General features: G+C 50.8%; 1 protein-coding gene across 3 annotated transcripts in view; it reads right to left on the minus strand.

Moving 5' to 3' along the window:
- Coro2a (coronin 2A) overlaps positions 1-17,163 on the minus strand; it is a 57,734-nt gene that overhangs the window by 32,933 nt on the left and 7,638 nt on the right. The window contains exon 1 of one of the 3 annotated variants that reach the window (XM_037202592.1): positions 769-822. The exons of 1 other annotated variant lie outside the window; for it this stretch is intronic. In XM_037202592.1, the coding sequence (XP_037058487.1) occupies positions 769-792 (24 nt within the window). In that variant the 5' untranslated portion in view covers positions 793-822. Of the gene's footprint in view, positions 1-60; positions 340-768; positions 823-17,163 lie in introns of those variants that run through there. One more of the 3 variants, XM_037202591.1, reaches the window with a different exon arrangement.

Raw genomic sequence — 17,163 nt, forward strand, 5'->3', positions numbered from 1 at the left:
GAAACACACACAGTGGTGACAGGTTTGAGGGAGGGCACAGCTTAGCGGCAGGACACTTACCGATCATGCGCAAGGCCCTGGGTCTAATGTCTAGGACTGGAAGGAAGAAAAAAACCAACCAAACAAAACCCCCAAACCTGAGGCTGTCCCAGACGGACCGGGACAAGCTGCTCACTCTGCCATAAGGTGACGGCTTAAGTTCCTGGGAGCCTGACTTTGACAACTTGCCCGTGAAAGAGAAAGCTATGGAAATGAGCAAGCCCAGCATCCTGAACCAGAGATTAGAACATTCCAAAGCAGAAAGTTCCAGAAGGCTTGTAAAGAGAGGTGACTATGATTTCATTCAGTCACCAACCTCTCCCCAGCCCTGGCTCAGGGCTCACTTAGTGCCCAGGACTTGAGGGCAAGGAAGGAATATCTCGGTCACTGCTCTCGGGGGTCACCGCTCACCGAGTTCACCCTTTCCCTCTGGAAGTGCCAAGTGTGGGAAGAAAAATTGTGGTGAATTTGAGGGCTGATAATAGGGTTGGCAGTGGCTGGTGACCCAGAACACAGGGATCAACCGAATCCCACCACTTGCTGGACAGAGGCTCAAGCCTGAAATCCCAGCACTTGGAAGGATGAGGAAACAGGGGCACAAGTTCAAGGCCTGCCTGGGCTATAAAATCACCTCCCCTCCAAAAAAGTAAGCAAACAAAGAAACAGAAACATCTCCCAGTACACCGTCAGGTCCCCAGAAGAGACCTGTGTGCATTTAGTGAAACTTACAGGTGCTGGGACACAGCGGCTCATGGCAGAGCTTCCAAAGTGATATCACCAGGGAGCCTGCCAAAACTGTACATTCTTGGGCCCCACCCACCCCACCCTGATAGAATCTGGAACCCCAGGGTACAGGGCAGAACCTGCTGTATATTAATTAGCCTTCCCCATGACTCATGCTCTGTAGTCGAGTCTGAGGCTCAAAGGTATAACGGAGCCCTGAAACCACGGATCCATCTCAGCATCATAGGAGGTTAAAAAAAAAAAAAAAAAAAAGGCAGCCATTATTCATAAAAGAGGCCTTGCCAAAACACTGAACCCAACGCCAACCAAGTCACTGTTACTCTGCACACCAACCTGGGTGAAAAGTGGTCACCAGGAGGCAACTGGCAAGCTCTAGAATAGGGGAAATCCCGTGTGTTGAATTTTTGTAGTTCTAACAACTCAGAATGAATCAAAGAGCCGAAACAAAGGGCTAAAACTATAAAACACTTAGAAAACTTAAAGACCAAACTCAAGATACTAGATTTAGTGGTGGCCAAAAGCAGTCCACAAGAGAAAAGCCAGACAAGTTGGACTTAATGAAAATGTAAAACTTTCATGTAACATATCGGTGGGGTACAAGGCAGCCTGAAGAATGGGGAGCTACCTGGGAGGTGTGTTTGGAAAAGGATTAACAGATGAAACAGAATAAACAGAATCCCTCAAACCCAACAAGAAGCAGGACAGAAAGGCCGCCTGGCTTCATGACAAATGCCTGTAATTCCAGCACTAAGGAGGCTAAGGCAGGGGGATTGCTGTGAGTTGAGTTCAACCTGGACTACAGAGCGAGACCCTGTCTCAACAGGACAAAACAAAATTTGAAAAACTGCCTTGTTTCTTCCACAGGAGACAAGGCCAGTGGGATCCTGTCCAGACTGGAAGAGACTTCACAGATGACGTGCGTAACAAGGAGGTCCACAGCAAGCTGGAATCCTGATTCACAGCATTTAGCCACAGGAAGCCAGTCTGCAGCAGCTCAGCAACCAGAATGACCCCTGACCAAAAACCGTGTGTGTGTGTGTGTGTGTGTGTGTGTGTGTGTGTGTGTATGTATGTATATGTACACACACACACACACACACACACACACACACACACACACACATACACACACATTTGGTTTTCCAAGACAGGGTTTCCCTGTGTAGCCCTGGCTGTCCTGGAACTAGCTCTACAGACCAGGGCTGGCCTCGAACTCACAGAGATTTGCCTGCTTTTGCCTCCCGAGTGCTGGGATTAAAGGTGTGCGCCACCACTCCTGGCTGACAAGTTTTTTAATCGTTTAATTATATTCTAGTCATGTATTTGGTGTGTGTGTGTGTGTGTGGAGGTCAGAGGACAACTGGGAAGTCCGTTCTCTCACCACGTGGGGCCTGGACATTCAACTCAAGAACTCAGATTGTCAGGGTTGGTGGCACCACTGCCTGGCGACCCCTGGCGACATTAAATGATGTCACTAGCTGTGTTTCAGGGTGACAGCAACACCGTGGTTATCAGCCTGTCTCTTAGAGATATATGCTTAATAGGCACAGATTAAATGATATGGCACCTGGGGCTGACTTTGAAATAAGCCAGGGGCTAGGGCTTGCATGCACAAAGTTCCGGGTTCCATCCTCAGCACCACATATAACCTGGTGTGTGCATCACGGCTATAATCCAGTGAGTGCTCAGCAGGCAAAGGCTGGAGGTTCAGGGATTCAGGATCATCCTTAGCTATATCCGTAGTTGGGAGCCAGCCTGGGGTATGTGAGATTCTCTCTCAAAAAGGAAATAATAGTAGAGAAGAAACAATTTGAAGGCTCTAGGCTCAATCCCCCAGCATCCACACAAATTTCAATAAAGTAACCCAGTAGGAGGGGGGGAGGGGAGCCAGCAGAGGACCCGCCAGGGTTTCATCGGATTCTAACAGCTCTGCCCCACAGAAGCCACCTCCAAAGCAGTGGTTCCCAACCTTCCTAACGCTGCGACTCTACTACAGCTCCTCATGGTGTGGTGACCCCAACCATCCAATTACTTTCATTGCTAGTTCATAGCTGTAATTTTGCTAGTTATGAATCACAATGTAAATATCTGACATGCAGGGTATCTGATATGCAACCCCCAAAGGGGCCATAACCCACTGCTTAAATGACTCCACCTGTGTGCGGAGGCCTTTGGGGAGGTGGAGAGTTGAGGAAGCCCTCTGGTTTGTCCATCCCAGCCCAGGTCAGATTTGGGGATCCCTTCATGGCATCAAGCATCCTAACGCAGGCACAAGCACCCTGCAGCCAGCAGAGGCACACAGAACACAGCTCAGCTCTCAGGTCCGGCTCCTGCCTCCCTTCCCCCTCCATCCTTCTGGTCTGGCACAGATGTCTCCCGCAGGCCCATAGGAAACACAGATTGAGGCCGGCGGCAGCCAAGAGAAAGCTTTTCTTCCTGATGAGATTAGGCTGGAGGGAGAGCCTCCTCCCCCACCCAACTGCCCAGAGCCAGGGTTAGCAGACAGGGCACCTCCAGAGATGACTGAGGGATCCTCTGCAAGTCCAGCCCCCTGGTCAAGACCCGGGTTCTAGTTGCTGTGATCTTGGGGAGGGATCTGTTTCTCTCGCCTTTGCGTTCCCTTAAGTCTAATCATGGGTGGCCTTTATTCCAAAGGTTTCTGCTGGACTTGGGTGGTGGGTCTCATGCTCTCCCGCTTTCTGTACTGTCTGCCCCACCTCCCAGAGCACTACGCCTTTCCGACACCACATCTTGGCACATACTGCTTCTCCCTGCGGAGTCTGAAATGAAGCCATAAGGTACTCTCTGAGCTCTGAGAATGCCCCGCCTCTTGTCCCCCTCTTCCTCCAGGGTCCAGCATGATACTCCCTCTCCAGATCACCCCACCACACGAAGTACTCATCTTCACACTGGGGGGCAGGTGCCAGGTTTAAAACTTGTATTCTGTTGGTCGGCCTGTGTCACCTTACATAGACCAGGCTGGACTGGAACTCACAGACATCTTCCTGCCCCTGCCTTCGCACTGGGACAGGCCATCATGTCCAGCTTAGCATCCTCCCCCCCCCTCCCTGTAGGGGACCAGTCCCCACATTTATTTACCCCAGGGACTCTTGAGGAGTGAGGGATAAGAGACTGAGATAGAAATAAAGAGGGGAGAGAAAAAGAGAAAAACACAGGATAGCCTCGGGTGGGCCTGAATCCTTATCCATCAGTCCAGAACTTTAGTCCAAAGGTCTATTTATAACAATGCTAAGGGGTGGAGCAAAAGACCTCCCCCTTGCTAGTTACAGTCAACTGTAGACCCTTCCAAACACCTGGTGCCCAGGCCTGTGGTACAACCATCCTCTTACACAGTCCTGCTGGGTACAGCCTAAATGGGCTCCAACAGCCCCTCAGGTTTGCAAAACCTTTTATTCTTTTCGGCTTAACATAAAAACAATTTGCTATCTGAACTCTTTTGGTTTAAAACTCATAATAGTCAAGAGCAAGTTTGAATACAGTGTATCAGGACATTGACCCCCATGTGAGGCCTCTGTGATTCTCTTTGGTTGTAAACACACTTGTTATTACAAATGACACGTACCTTCCGTGTATTTCCATCAGAGAAACCCGTGGAGCAGGTCATTTTGTTAGTGAGAGAGATTAAGAGGATGCGGGAGGGTCTTGTAGTGAAACTATGACCCATCACTTAAAATTAAGGAGGACCTGTGTTAGAGACTTTACAATATCACCCCAGGTCATATTTGTAGCAAGGCTCTGACTTGCATATTATTGCCTTTGTTTTCAGCTTAGCCTCTTAACAGGCTGTTTGTTCTAAACAAACTGGCAGCATGAGTCCTTTGATCTTTGCTATAAGCCAGGAGGATCAAAAGTTCAAGACCTTGGTCAGGAGAGATGGTTCAGGGGTTAAGAATGTGTGCTCTCTTCAAGTGGATCTGAGTTCTATTCCCAGTACCCACTTTTCAAAATAAGTTTTTATTTTATTATTTTTTAAAATTTATTTTACATGCATTGGTATGAAGGTGTCAGATCCCCTGGAACTGGAGTTACAGACAGTTGTGAGCTGCCATGTGGGTGCCGGGAATTGAGCCTGGGTCCTCTGGAAGAGCACCTAGTGCTCTTAACTGCTGAGCCATCTTTCCAGCTGCCCCCCCCCCCCCCCCGCACCCAGTACCCACTTTGGTGGCTCACAATAGCCTGTGACTCTAGCTCCAAGAGATCAGGCCTCTGTGGACACCTGCATACATCAGAGAGAGAGAGAGAGAGAGAGAGAGAGAGAGAGAGAGAGAGAGAGAGAGAGAGAGAGCTTAAGGCAACCAAGAGTCCTACCCAGCTACGGCACTTATGAACCACCTCAACGACTACCACGGCACAATAACCCCGTGCAGTCGTGGCGTACGTACCTTGGTGATAACCATTAGCTCGCTAATTGGTCTTAAGACTGGCTTAACAAGAGGGATATCACGCCTGGTACTGGTGACTTGGCCAACTACTCAGTGTTAATGAACCTATTGCTATTGGAGGAGATCGACAACCACTAATTTACCAAACCTGCACAATCTCTGTCACAACAACCTTTTTTTTTTTTTTTTTTTCTGAGACAGGGTTTCTCTACATAGTTTTGGTGCCTTTCCTGGAACTCACACTGTAGACCAGGCTGGCCTCGAACTCACAGATATCCACCTGCCTCTGCCTCCCAAGTGCTGTGATTAAATGTGTGCACCACCACCGCCCTGTGTCACAACAACCTTTAACCATTTGTCTTTATCCCCACAGTCAAGAGTCCTCTACCCTTTATCAGGGAAACTTCTCTTTGAAGCAGACTGAGAGCACTACAGAAAACCACAACCCATCAAAATGCAGAGCGGTGGAGCCCTACTCAATGGATACATCTACAAAACACTGCTGTACCTACGGCTCAGGGAACATCGCGGAAGAGAGGGCAGAAAGACTGTAAGAGCCAAAGGATCAGGGACTTTGCTCTAAGACTAACAACATCAGAAGTTACACCCATAAAACCTCATCAACATGACCGACCCCCCAAACACGGGCCGAACAAGGAAGACACCAACGAGCATTCCAACCTGGATGGGGAAAAGCCCACCAAGGCCTCAACCCTACACAAAGAACTATAGGCAATGGAGGGAAGCCAGGAGTGGGGAGGTGATCCTCCCTAGGGAAGAGCACACCAATTGGTTGTCCAATGGTCAGCCCTGAAAACATACATGCAAGTAACATTATATGGACTCAACGGGTTATATTTAGCATATATATGCATATACAAATATGTATGTAGTAACAACTAATGAAGAGAGGCCATGAATTTGAAGGAGAGCTGGGAGGGAGATATGGGAGGTTTAGAGGGTGGAAAGGGAAGGGAGAAACATGGTAATTAAATTAAAATCTCAAAAAAAAAAAAAAAACTGAACAAAAAAAATCTTAAAAAAATCAAGGCAGCCTGGGCTACAGAGTGAGTGAGTTCAAGGTCAACTTGGGCAACTTAGTGAAATCCTGCCTCAAAATAAAAAGTGAAAGGAGGGCTGGGATATAGCTTGATGGTAACGGACTTGCCTAGCATGTGTGAGGCTCTGGGTCCATCCCCAGCACTGCCAACAACATACCTATCTTATTATTTGCCCCACTGACTCTGGAGGACTAGGGGTGTATGTGCAAATTGTCTTGCACTCAGGCTCATAGAGGATGCTCCTTGCCCTTTCTCCCACAGGACTAAGTTCAAATGGTTCCTCCGTCTGCTTCATTCACCCACAGACTAAAGGGGTCCACAGGCAGGGGCTTGTTGAACCCTGGCTGGAGACATCACTCTTCTGGGCCCTCTGAGCAGAGGGCCTGGGACTCTCTCACAGCATGTGTGTGAGGCAGGCTGGAGAGTCTTAACTCTGACACTGATTTATGGTCTTGAGCAGATCCAATCCCTCTCTGTTTTCCCATCCACTCCATTAATGGTCATACCACTGGCTGGTCCACCTGTAAGGATAGTGGACAGAGGGTCTGGAGCCTGCATGTGATACAGCCAGGTACTCCAAAGCCCACAAGGACCATACACTATCCATGAGCTGTCCCAGTCCACAGAGAGCTGACTCCTTGCTTCCTCAACCTTCTAGAAACCCAGAATAGAACCCTTTCCTATTTATTACCCCAAGGAGGCCCCAAGACAAACTCCACGCGGGGTTTATTGGCCCTTTATCTGGGACTTTCTGGCCACAAGGTCACCAAGAAGCTTCCTAGATGCCTCCTGGAGGCTCAAACCTGCAGGCCCCACCCTTTGCACCCTGCCCAATAGTTTATATATCCTCCAGATCTACCTTTGGACTGAGAAGCTCCCAAGTATACACAGGGAAAATGTTTGCTCATGGTCCCACAGGGAACACAGAAGGGCTGAGGCCCTGTAGCTACTGTCTAGGATGGGGATTGAGCCACAGACCCCCATGAGCACACAATCAGTCCTATAGGGGTTCCCATTGCCCTCTGAACCTGGTGCCACACTAGGAGCCATGGGCCAGAGGTAAGGACAAAGTGGAAACAGTCGAACTGATGTGTGTTCAGTTGACTGGGGTGTGGGAGACATCAGGAAAGCATCGAGCTCCTTCTTGGTGAACAAGGCTGAATGGTCTGAGCTGAGATCTATTTTTGACTGGGGCTGAACCCAGGGCTTCAGACACTCTAGGCAAATGCCTTACCACCGAGTTCCAGCCCTTGTCCCCTAGCTGCAGTCCGAAGCAGCAGACAGTGATCCGAGGACCCAGGAGGGACGTGGGGAGGATGCTTCAAGGCAGAAGCAAGCCCTGCAGAAGGGGGAAGGAGCCCAGGTGAGAGGGAGGCCTTGTATCACCAGGCCCAGCATGGCATGTGAGATGCACGTAGGGTTCATGGTGTGCAGGTGAGCATAAGAAGCAAGAGGGTCTGGTCTGGGGTAGGAGGTCCTGCATCTGGCCAGGGTACGGAAGGTCAGCCTAGGGCTCAGCCTGTAGAGAAAGGAGGTCATCAAGGTTTGTGAGTGGAGCTGTCATGTGTGATTAGAGCTGCAGGGGTCTCAGGCCTGCCCAGAGGGAACCAGGACCCCTGAGCTGAGAAGGGATTTTCTTTCCTCAAGCCAGGCTGGTCTAAGAGGAAATCAGTGGGATTTACTGCATGCAGGCTGGTGACGGCCGCCGCTACAGAAATGCAGGAGTCTGAGGTCATCCGTGGCTGTGCTCAGGATGACCCTGTGACTAACTTGTGACTAAAGATCCCTGATAGGGACATCTCGATGCTGCTCAGCCCTCACAAGGAGGGTGATGGGAAGTTCTCCCTGCTTCTTTCTCACCCGATTGTCACCATGGAGATAAATGCTTGCGGTCAGCCTTAATTCCCCAGGCAGGCCTGTAACAGCTGGCAGGAGCTTCCGCTGTCAGCCTCCTGGGCTCTACCCAGATCCTCCACGAAGGCTGGAGGGCAGAGGCCAAACAGCTCCGCCTGCCAGATCACAACTGGTAGCAGCCAGGAGCTGGGGGTGAAGAGTTCAGGAAAGGGATACCAGTGTCCCCAGGAGGAGGTGCTTCTGTCCCAGGACGGATGGTTGAGGGAGGTGACAGCACCTGGTTTACATGTGTTTACTGGGGTCTGACATTTGAAACCCCTAGAGAACTGGTTCTAGTCACATGGGCACCACATCTGCCACCTTACAGTTTCTGACTCAGGGTCTGGGAGCCCACATTTCGAAGTTCCAGTGGCCATGAGGCAGCCGGTCTGGGGGCTACTGTACTTGGAAGGACCGCTGCTCTCCATCCTGCTTAGGATCCGTGAAGTCCCTCCAGGCCACTGTCCATCTTCCTCTTCACCACCACCCTATGGGGAAGATGTGGGTCATACCCAGTTTCCCTTGGCAGAGTGGATAGCATCCACTTCCCTGCAAAGCTCCCAGCTTTTCCTGGGCCTCAGAGCCAGTACCTGGTATGGACTTAGGGGTGGGGGCTGGGACAGGGGGCTCCCCGCTGATGCTTGCTCTTGTCTGTCTTCTGGCTACTCGAGGCCTTCTTGGCCGAGGACCCTGGTGGCTGAGGTGTCCTCTCTGCTGCAGAACATGCCTGATGGACCTTTCCCCACTTAGGTCCAGGCAGTGGTGGCTCTTCCCGACCACTGTCCCCTTTGGAGAAGGAAGGGTCCTGGCTCCTGTACGTCAGCTAATAAAAGGGAATAAATTAGCATCTAGCTTGCCCTCCTGAGGCCGCAGGGAGCCTTGAAGGGGGAATGGGGGGAAGGGGCTGGATTTATGTAGGAAACATGGTGGTCCATGCATGCAACCATCAGGGATGTGGTTGGGAGCCCACCTGCCAGGCTCACACTTCATCCCACCACACAGGCCGGGAGACCTCCTTTAGTTTCTTCATTTGGAAGATGCTTTAACGTCTGTCAAGCCCTTGTCAACCCGCCTGGTCCAAAGTGAGTCAAAAGACACACCTGCTTTAAATAAGGAGATCTGGGCTGGGGCCATAGCTCCGTTTGGTAGAGTGACTGCCTAGAATGCATGAAGCCCAGGGATTGGTCACCAGCACCTCTGGAAATCCAGGTGTGGTGGTGGTACACGCCTGTTATCTCAGCTACTTGAGAAGCAGAGGCAGGAAGAGCAGCAGTTCAAGGTCATCCTCAACTATATAGTGAATGAAAGGCCGGAAATTAAAGGGGTAAGGAATGGAGACTTTCCAAGACCTTGCTGTGAGCCAGGCTCGGATCTAAGTGGTCTGCAGGACTACAGTGTCTTGGGCTCAGAGTGGGCTGGAGCGGAACAAAGGTGGCCATGTTCCTTTACTTCGAGGCAGCATTTGGTGTGTGTGTGTGTGTGTGTGTGTGTGTGTGTGTAGTGCGCACACACTATGTCCCTACCACTAGAAGAAACCAGAGAAAGTCTGTTGTATCCTGCACGCCACCATGCTGACTCAGAATGGAATTCTCTGCCAGACCCACCAACTCTTCCTCTCACACGGTCCTGGCACTGATCAAGGAAGCGAGAGAGAAGGCACAGAGTCCCAGAGCTGACCAGGCTCAGTCAGGCCGCCCTGGCTCCCTGCCTCCCATCCCACACCTTTCCTGCTCAACCCTGAGGACGGCTGGCTTCCATCTTGTCTGTGATGGAGAACTCACTCCTTTGGGAGTGCAATTTTCTGGCTTCTGCTGCCGCCATCAGTCCCCGGAGCCCGACCAGCCATCTGTGGCTTCTACAGTGACAGCTTCTTCACAGACATCGGAGGTCCCTGACCACAGACTACAGGGATGGCTCTGATCCAGGCTGCATATTTCCTTGTGGGACTCTTTCTTTTTCTTTTTTCCTTTCTCTCTCTTCCTTTTTCTTTTTCTTCCCTCCCTCCCTCCCTCCCCCCCCTCCCTCCCTCCCTCCCTCCCTCCCTCCCTCCCTTCTTTCTTTCTTTCTTTCTTTCTTTCTTTCTTTCTTTCTTTCTTTCTTTCTTTCTTAAGACAGGGTTTTTTTCTGCATAGTGCTGGCTGTCCTAAAACTCACTCTGTAAACCCAGGCTGGCCTTGAACTCACAGAGATCTGCCTGCCAATGCCTCCTGAGTGCATGCACTACCACCACCCAGCTTTTGGACTGTTTCTTATTTCCTCTCATGGTGTCTTCTCTTGGTGTAAAGCTTTCACCTCACCCGGTCTGGATCCTGGTTGACACACACACACACACACACACACACACACACACACACACACACACACACACACACAGTAGGTGGAGGCTGAGGACCCTCAGTACCAGATCTTCCTCAACTTAGAACGATCACACTGGTAAGACTCAGGAGGGGAAACTGAGTTAGCATGCTAGTATCCACCCAGAGCAGAGCTGGGAACAGGATGCAGGCCTGGGAGTCATCTAGGACAGTGAACAAAGTTTCCTTTCATTCTGTGCCTGGTTACAGCACCAAATATTTCCCCTCTTATCTGTATCACTCCAAGTAATAGTGGGAACTTGTTTGTGGAGGGACAAATTCCAAGGATGGCAGGCAGGGAGAAAAGGCCGTATGTGGAGAGGTCAGGGGTCATTCACATTATCAGAATCCTCCTGGGGGTCAGATCGTCTTTTCCTTTTAAGGGAAGGGCCTCATTGTGTATCCCAGGCTGGTCTTGAACATGCACTCCATGTTGGGATTACTGGTGTGTGCCACCTCACCTGGCTTTGCACGCAGGCCTTTGAAAGGTGAGATGCTTCAACTGATAGTGGCTTGGGTTGGAAACATAGGGCTCCTGGCGGCCAGGAGAGAAGACAAAGCCAAGGACATCTTTCCTGCTGGCAAGGCCTGCAGCCCCAAGTGCCATGGCGTGAACCTGAACACATTGCTTCAGCCAGCATCTTCCCAAGGCTGACAGGTCAAGGTTGGGCTGGGCTCTGGGAACCCAGAGCAGAAAGTGTGAGCATGTCTGTATGTGTTTGCATGCATAGGTCAAGGTTGGGCTGGGCTCTGGGAACCCAGAGCAGAAAGTGTGAGCATGTCTGTATGTGTTTGCATGCATGCATATGTACACATGTGTGTGCAAGTGTGTAATAGAGATCCATCTCAAGTATGGGGTGAAGCCCAAGAGGAGACCAGTTTAGACCAGGGTATGAACGTTTTGTTTGTTTATTTGAAACAGGTTCTCATATATCTTAGGCTGTCCTCAAACTCACTATGTAGTAAAGGGTGACTTTGGAGTTCTGCTCCTTGCGTGTGTTGGTATTACACTTGAGATCCACTAGACTTCCAAACTTTGAAAAGCACTATTTTTATGTATACAGGCATTTTGCCTGCATATGCCTGTGTACCATGTGTGTGCCTGGCGCTCTTGGAGGTCAGAAGAGGCATCGGATCCCCTGGAACTGGAGCTACAGACAGCTGTGAGCCACCATGTGAGTGCCAGGAATCAAAACCTGTGTAGCTCTGGCTGTCCCAGAACTCACTTTGTAGACTAGGCTGGCCAGAGATCTGCCTACCTCTGCCTTCCAAGTGCTGGGACTTAAAGCATGTGCCACCACTGCCCGGCGACCAATATTGTATAATAAACACCAGAACCCATCACCAGTCACTAAAAGATATGACACAAACATACACAGCTACTCAAAGTGGCTGTTAATCTGCCCTTCAAATACTGTCCCCAAGTTAAAAACCCACACGGGTGTGTGGCTAGGACAATTAACTGTTTTTAGTTTCTTGTATGTGGGGGGCGGGGAGGGGATCTGAGAGAGAGAAGGAAGGAAGAAGAGAGGGAAAGAGAGAGACAGAGACTCATTACATAGCCCAGACTAGCCTCAAACTTGTGGGGATCCTCCCGCCTCTGGCTCCCGACTGCTGCGATGACAGGTATGTGTATCACACCCAGCTCTTTTAAAACCACTTTTCTTAGGGGGCTGGCAAGATGGCTCAGTGTCTGAAGGGGATTGCCACCAAGCCTGACAGTCTGAGTTCCTGAGTTTAATGTCCGGGCCCCATGTAATAGAAGGAGAGAACGGACTCCACAGTTGTCCTCCGACCTCTACACACACATAACTACACATACCAAATACATGAACAGAATATAATTAAACAATTAAACTTGTCAGCCGTGGATGGTGGTGCACACCTTTAGTCCCAGCACTCAGGCAGAGACAGAGAGATCTCTGAGCTCGAGGCCAGCCTGGTCTACAGAATGAGTTCCAGGACACCCAGGGCTACACAGAGAAACCCTGTCTCAAACAAACAAACAAACAAATATAAACTTGTCCCTTGGAGAAGAGTTGGTCAAGTTATATAATGGATGGTTAATAATCTGTTAATATGATGGGTTAGTCTGGATTAATCAACCAGGTTAACTAATTGGGGTATCCTACTAAACAGACCAAAGATAGTGGTCCCAGTCACCCCTTTTCTGTGTCTCCCCTTCTCCCCAGAGATTCCTGAGTCATGAGACAGACAGATATGCCAGATACTCAGGAGCTGAGTGTCCACACCTGACAATCATGAATGAGACCCTTGATCTTTTCTTTCTGGTGCTGGGAGTGAAACCCAGGGCCTCCTGCTCGCTCGCCACAATGTCCTTCCATTGTGCCCACACTCAGCCCGAGTCCTGTCTTGTTGGTGCAGGTTATACATGGCCCGCTCACAGGCATCTCATATGGCACACCTCACTCTGGAAGCCCCTGGGGTAGATGACACGGAGTCCAAGGGGGTGTTCATGCTACAGGGTCAGGACACCCCATCCAGGCTACTTCTCATACTTCATGTGTGAATACAAGACCCACAAGCTCATGAGGGAAGAACACTCCTTTCCAGTTCTAGAGACCAAAAAGGGCAGTCTCTGACCTGCTTTGGGGCTCAGGACACCCCATCCAGGCTACTTCTCATACTTCATGTGTGAATACAAGACCCACAAGCTCATGTGGGAAGAACACTCCTTTCCAGTTCTAGAGACCAAAAAGGGCAGCCTCTGACCTGCTTTGGGGCTCAGGCTACCAAGTGACCCCGATGAGGCCTTTTCCTGCACTGCAGGTGGGTCCCTGCATGTCTGCTTTACTAATAAGCCTGACTCCTCACCTGTGGAGGCCCACAGAGGTTATCTAGTGAGACCTTACTCAGGGTCAGAGAATCTGGGCTTGCTTTACCCAGCAGGGCTGCAGAATGGGATGACCTGGCCAGGGACATGGTTGCCAGATGTTTGGAAGGGTCTACACTTGTGAGTACTTTGTGCTTTGATCTTGCAAAGGGGAGGTCTTTTGCCTCTCCCCTTGGTATATTATAAAAAACCCCTTTGAATAAACCTCTGGGCAGCTGAATATTGACACAGGGCCCTCCCGGAGCTATCCTGTGTCTCTTTCTTGTCGTCTTTTTCTATCATTTACTCATTCCTCTCTCCTCCACCCAGGAACCCTTTGAAAGGTGGGAGCAGGTCTGAGCTGGGCTTTGGCAGACTCTCACACTCCCCTCTGAAACAGGATCCACCAGAGCTGGCTTGGTCTGCTTTCGGGGGGGCCTATGATGTTTGGTGACATCTGTGGGCTGAGATCTAGGACCCAGATCACCAGCTTCTCTGCCTGCCAACTACATCAGTAGGCCCTGTTAGAATCTTCATGGAGTTCTGGCCTGGGCGTCTATGGTCCTGGGTCTGATGAGGCAATGGCCTGAGACCTGTTCCTGTGTCCATGGTGTCCTCCAGTTCTTCCCTGCACCCTCCAGGCCGGCCTGCTCCCTAGTGCCTGCCTCTCTCAGGCTGAACCTTCCTGTGGGGCTCCCGTCAGAGGGCAGCATCCTATTCCAAACCTCCCTACAGTCTCCCCACCTGACCCTGGAAGCTGAGGTGCAGCTTAGGAGGACCCTAGGGGCGGGGGCTAGGAGAGAGAGTCGGGACATCAGGGAGATGAGCCGGCAGCCTGAAAGAGAGCCATATGGGGGCATTTTCTATAGAGACTTTCAAGTGGGTGACAGCATTGACCCCAGCTTGACTTCCCATGGCGATGATGGGTCTGCAGCTCTGGTCCTGTATCCATGAGCAAGCCCTCCTCCGTGGCTAGGGTGCCACTCACAGCAGAGCAGGCACGTAGCATGGGGGAGGCCCCAAGTTCATGCTCAACACCAAAAGTAAACAGTAACAACAATGAAAACAAAAAACAGAAAACCACACCTCTCCTTTCCAGAACAGGCGAACTCTCCTCCCTGCTCTTACAGCGACCAAACCAGAGTATAAACCCACGGTCCCCGATCCCGGCCGAGCAGGTCTCTCCCTCCCCAAGCCTGACCTGGCACAGGACATTCCCTTCCAGTCTCCCTTCCCAGCCCTCTGACCAGCTAGGCCGGGAAAGGCTTTCTCCTCTAGGAAGTCTCCCACATGTGCGTTCTGTGAATCTCCCAGCGGCCATGACTCTCCCATCCTCCGGACTCCCACAGTGTAGACTCAGCAGCAGCAGCAGTTTTCAACCTCAAAGGAAAATTCAGGGGAGGGACTCACAGCACAGAGCACCCTGCAAGGCGTCCACTTCCCAGCCATTTGACCTGAGCAAGCCCTACAACCTCCCCGGGCCTCTTTCAACTCTGCAAAGTGAGTCTCATCCCCAAATAATCTCCTGACCTTGGCCTCCTGTCTCTTGGTCATATGTTAAACTTGGTATAGAACAGTGCTTCTCAACATGGGGGGTCGCCACCCTTCACACAGGGGTCACCCAAGACCATTGGGAAACACAGATATTTATATTATGATTCATAACAGTAGCAAGTTACAGTTATGAAGCAGCAATGAAAATAATTTTATGGTTGGGGCGTCATCATAACATGAGGAGCTGTATTAAAGGGTCGCAGCGTTAGGAAGGTTGAGAACCATTGGTCTACATGAATAGAACACTACCTGTTTCTAACCGAATTCCAGAAGACCCTCGCTGACCTGACCACATCTCACCCACTAGAAAAGCCCTTGCCAGCATCCCTGACAGACCCGAGAACCCCTCCAGGACAACATGACTCAGTGAGTGACAGCCGACCTCACACATGATTGGCCCAGGTTGTGTGGAGCCCAGCTCCAGGGGCAGCTTCTGGGCAAAAGGATAGACACATTCATTCTTTGTATGCACACTTCTGGGACATGAAGTTCCTTTCACCAATCCCTTAAATCCTTCACTCTGCCATTTCCCACATCATCCAGCACACCCCGGCACCGGAGGAACCTTGGTTTCTGCCTCCTTGGTGGGTGGGTATGTAAAGGGGTCCAGTCAGGGGAGGAAGCACAAACAGGGTGAAGGCTGCTTTTCCCACCTGCTTCCCTCTGGAAGCACGGCCTGCAAAGGGGACTGAGGGACCAGCTGGAACTCAGGGCTTCTATCTGGCTTCTTTGCACCCAAAGCCAACCTATCACGGACGGACCTCATCTTCCTGTTCCATGTCTGAAGCACCTCTCGAGACATCTATAACTTTCCACTCCTAGTATGAAGCCTACCCCTTCACCAGGTGGTCATCTTTTGTTTGGCCTTGAACTTACTATGTAACGGGTGATGACCTTGAACTCCTGGTTCTCCATCCCAAAAGCTGAGATCACTTGGCCCGAGGCCCTGCATGGGTTCTCCCGGTCCCTTTGCCTTCTGAAGTGTCTGACTCTAAGCACCCGGCTCTCCAGCCCCACCTTGTTCAAGATCTGAGCTGCCGATGCACAGCCCTTTCCCGTGGGCCCAGGGCTTTGCCCCGGCTGTTTCCCGTGTCCATATGCCCATTCCCCATTCTGACCCATGCAGCCCTGCTCATCTTCCAGAGCCCAGCTCAAAAGCTCTTCCCTTAGGGAGCCCATTTAGTCTTCCAGCCCAGGGTCAGCCATACTCAGCTCCATCCCCTTGTTCTCCTTCCCTCTCCACACACCTGCCTCAGGTTTTGTGGGACTGTACAATGACTCTTTCTGATGCCTGTAGACCATGAGTCTACACCGGCAAGGTGTGGGTCTGTTTGATCCACGTGGTGGCTCTAACTGAGCCTTGTACTACATCCCCAGAAAGCTATGAATATGGAAACAAAGGTCCTATTGAAAAATACAATTTAAAAAGAAAGAAAAAAAAAAAGCATCAAAAAAGAAAAACAGCTAAGCATGGCGGCACACGCCTTTGATCACAGCCCTTAGGAGGCAGAGGCAGGCAGATTACTGAGTTCAAGGCCAGGCTAGTTCACATAGCAAGTTCCAAGCTAGCTGGGGCTACACAGTGAGACCTTGTCTCAAAAATAGAATAGAAAATAGTAACAATGTAGGGAGTGGACACTGATCTAGTCTGGGCGGGGCTCCAGCACCAGTGTGGAGTAGATCTCCATGCCTTTCTCCACGTGGGCCACTGGCCAAGGGGTGAGGCTAGTGGGTGGCCAGCAAGCTCTCCAAGACCTCCAAACTCCTCCTGGCCATTACCCCTGACCACTACCAGGATGTTTAATGAGCAGTCCACTGGGCCATCTAAACTGCTCGGGGTGGGGTGGGGGGCATGTTCCCCTTCCCCAAGCTCGGAAGGCTGCTTTGCATGAGGAAGCTCTACAGAGGTAGAATCTAGTGTGAGCAGGTATGAATCCAGCTGTGCCTCTATCTACCATGAGGCTGAATGAGGATTACAGGGAGAGAATATACTTTAAGAGTCTAAATGTAGGGCTGAACAGGTGGTTCAGTGGTTAAGGGCACTGGCTGCTTTTCCAGAGGACCCAGATTCAATTCTCAGCACCCACATGGTGGCTCACAACTCCAACAACACCTTCTTTTGGCCTCTGTGGGCACTAGGTAGGAAAGTAACACACACACACACACACACACACACACACACAAATGTCTAGATACACACCAGCACTCCAGAAGCTGAGGCAAAAGGCTTGCCAGGACTTCCAGGCTAGCCAGGGCTATATAATAAGTAGCATATCTGCCAG

The sequence above is a fragment of the Peromyscus leucopus genome, chromosome 2 (assembly GCF_004664715.2).
Source record: "Peromyscus leucopus breed LL Stock chromosome 2, UCI_PerLeu_2.1, whole genome shotgun sequence".
In the NCBI taxonomy this organism is placed as follows: Eukaryota; Metazoa; Chordata; class Mammalia; order Rodentia; family Cricetidae; genus Peromyscus; species Peromyscus leucopus.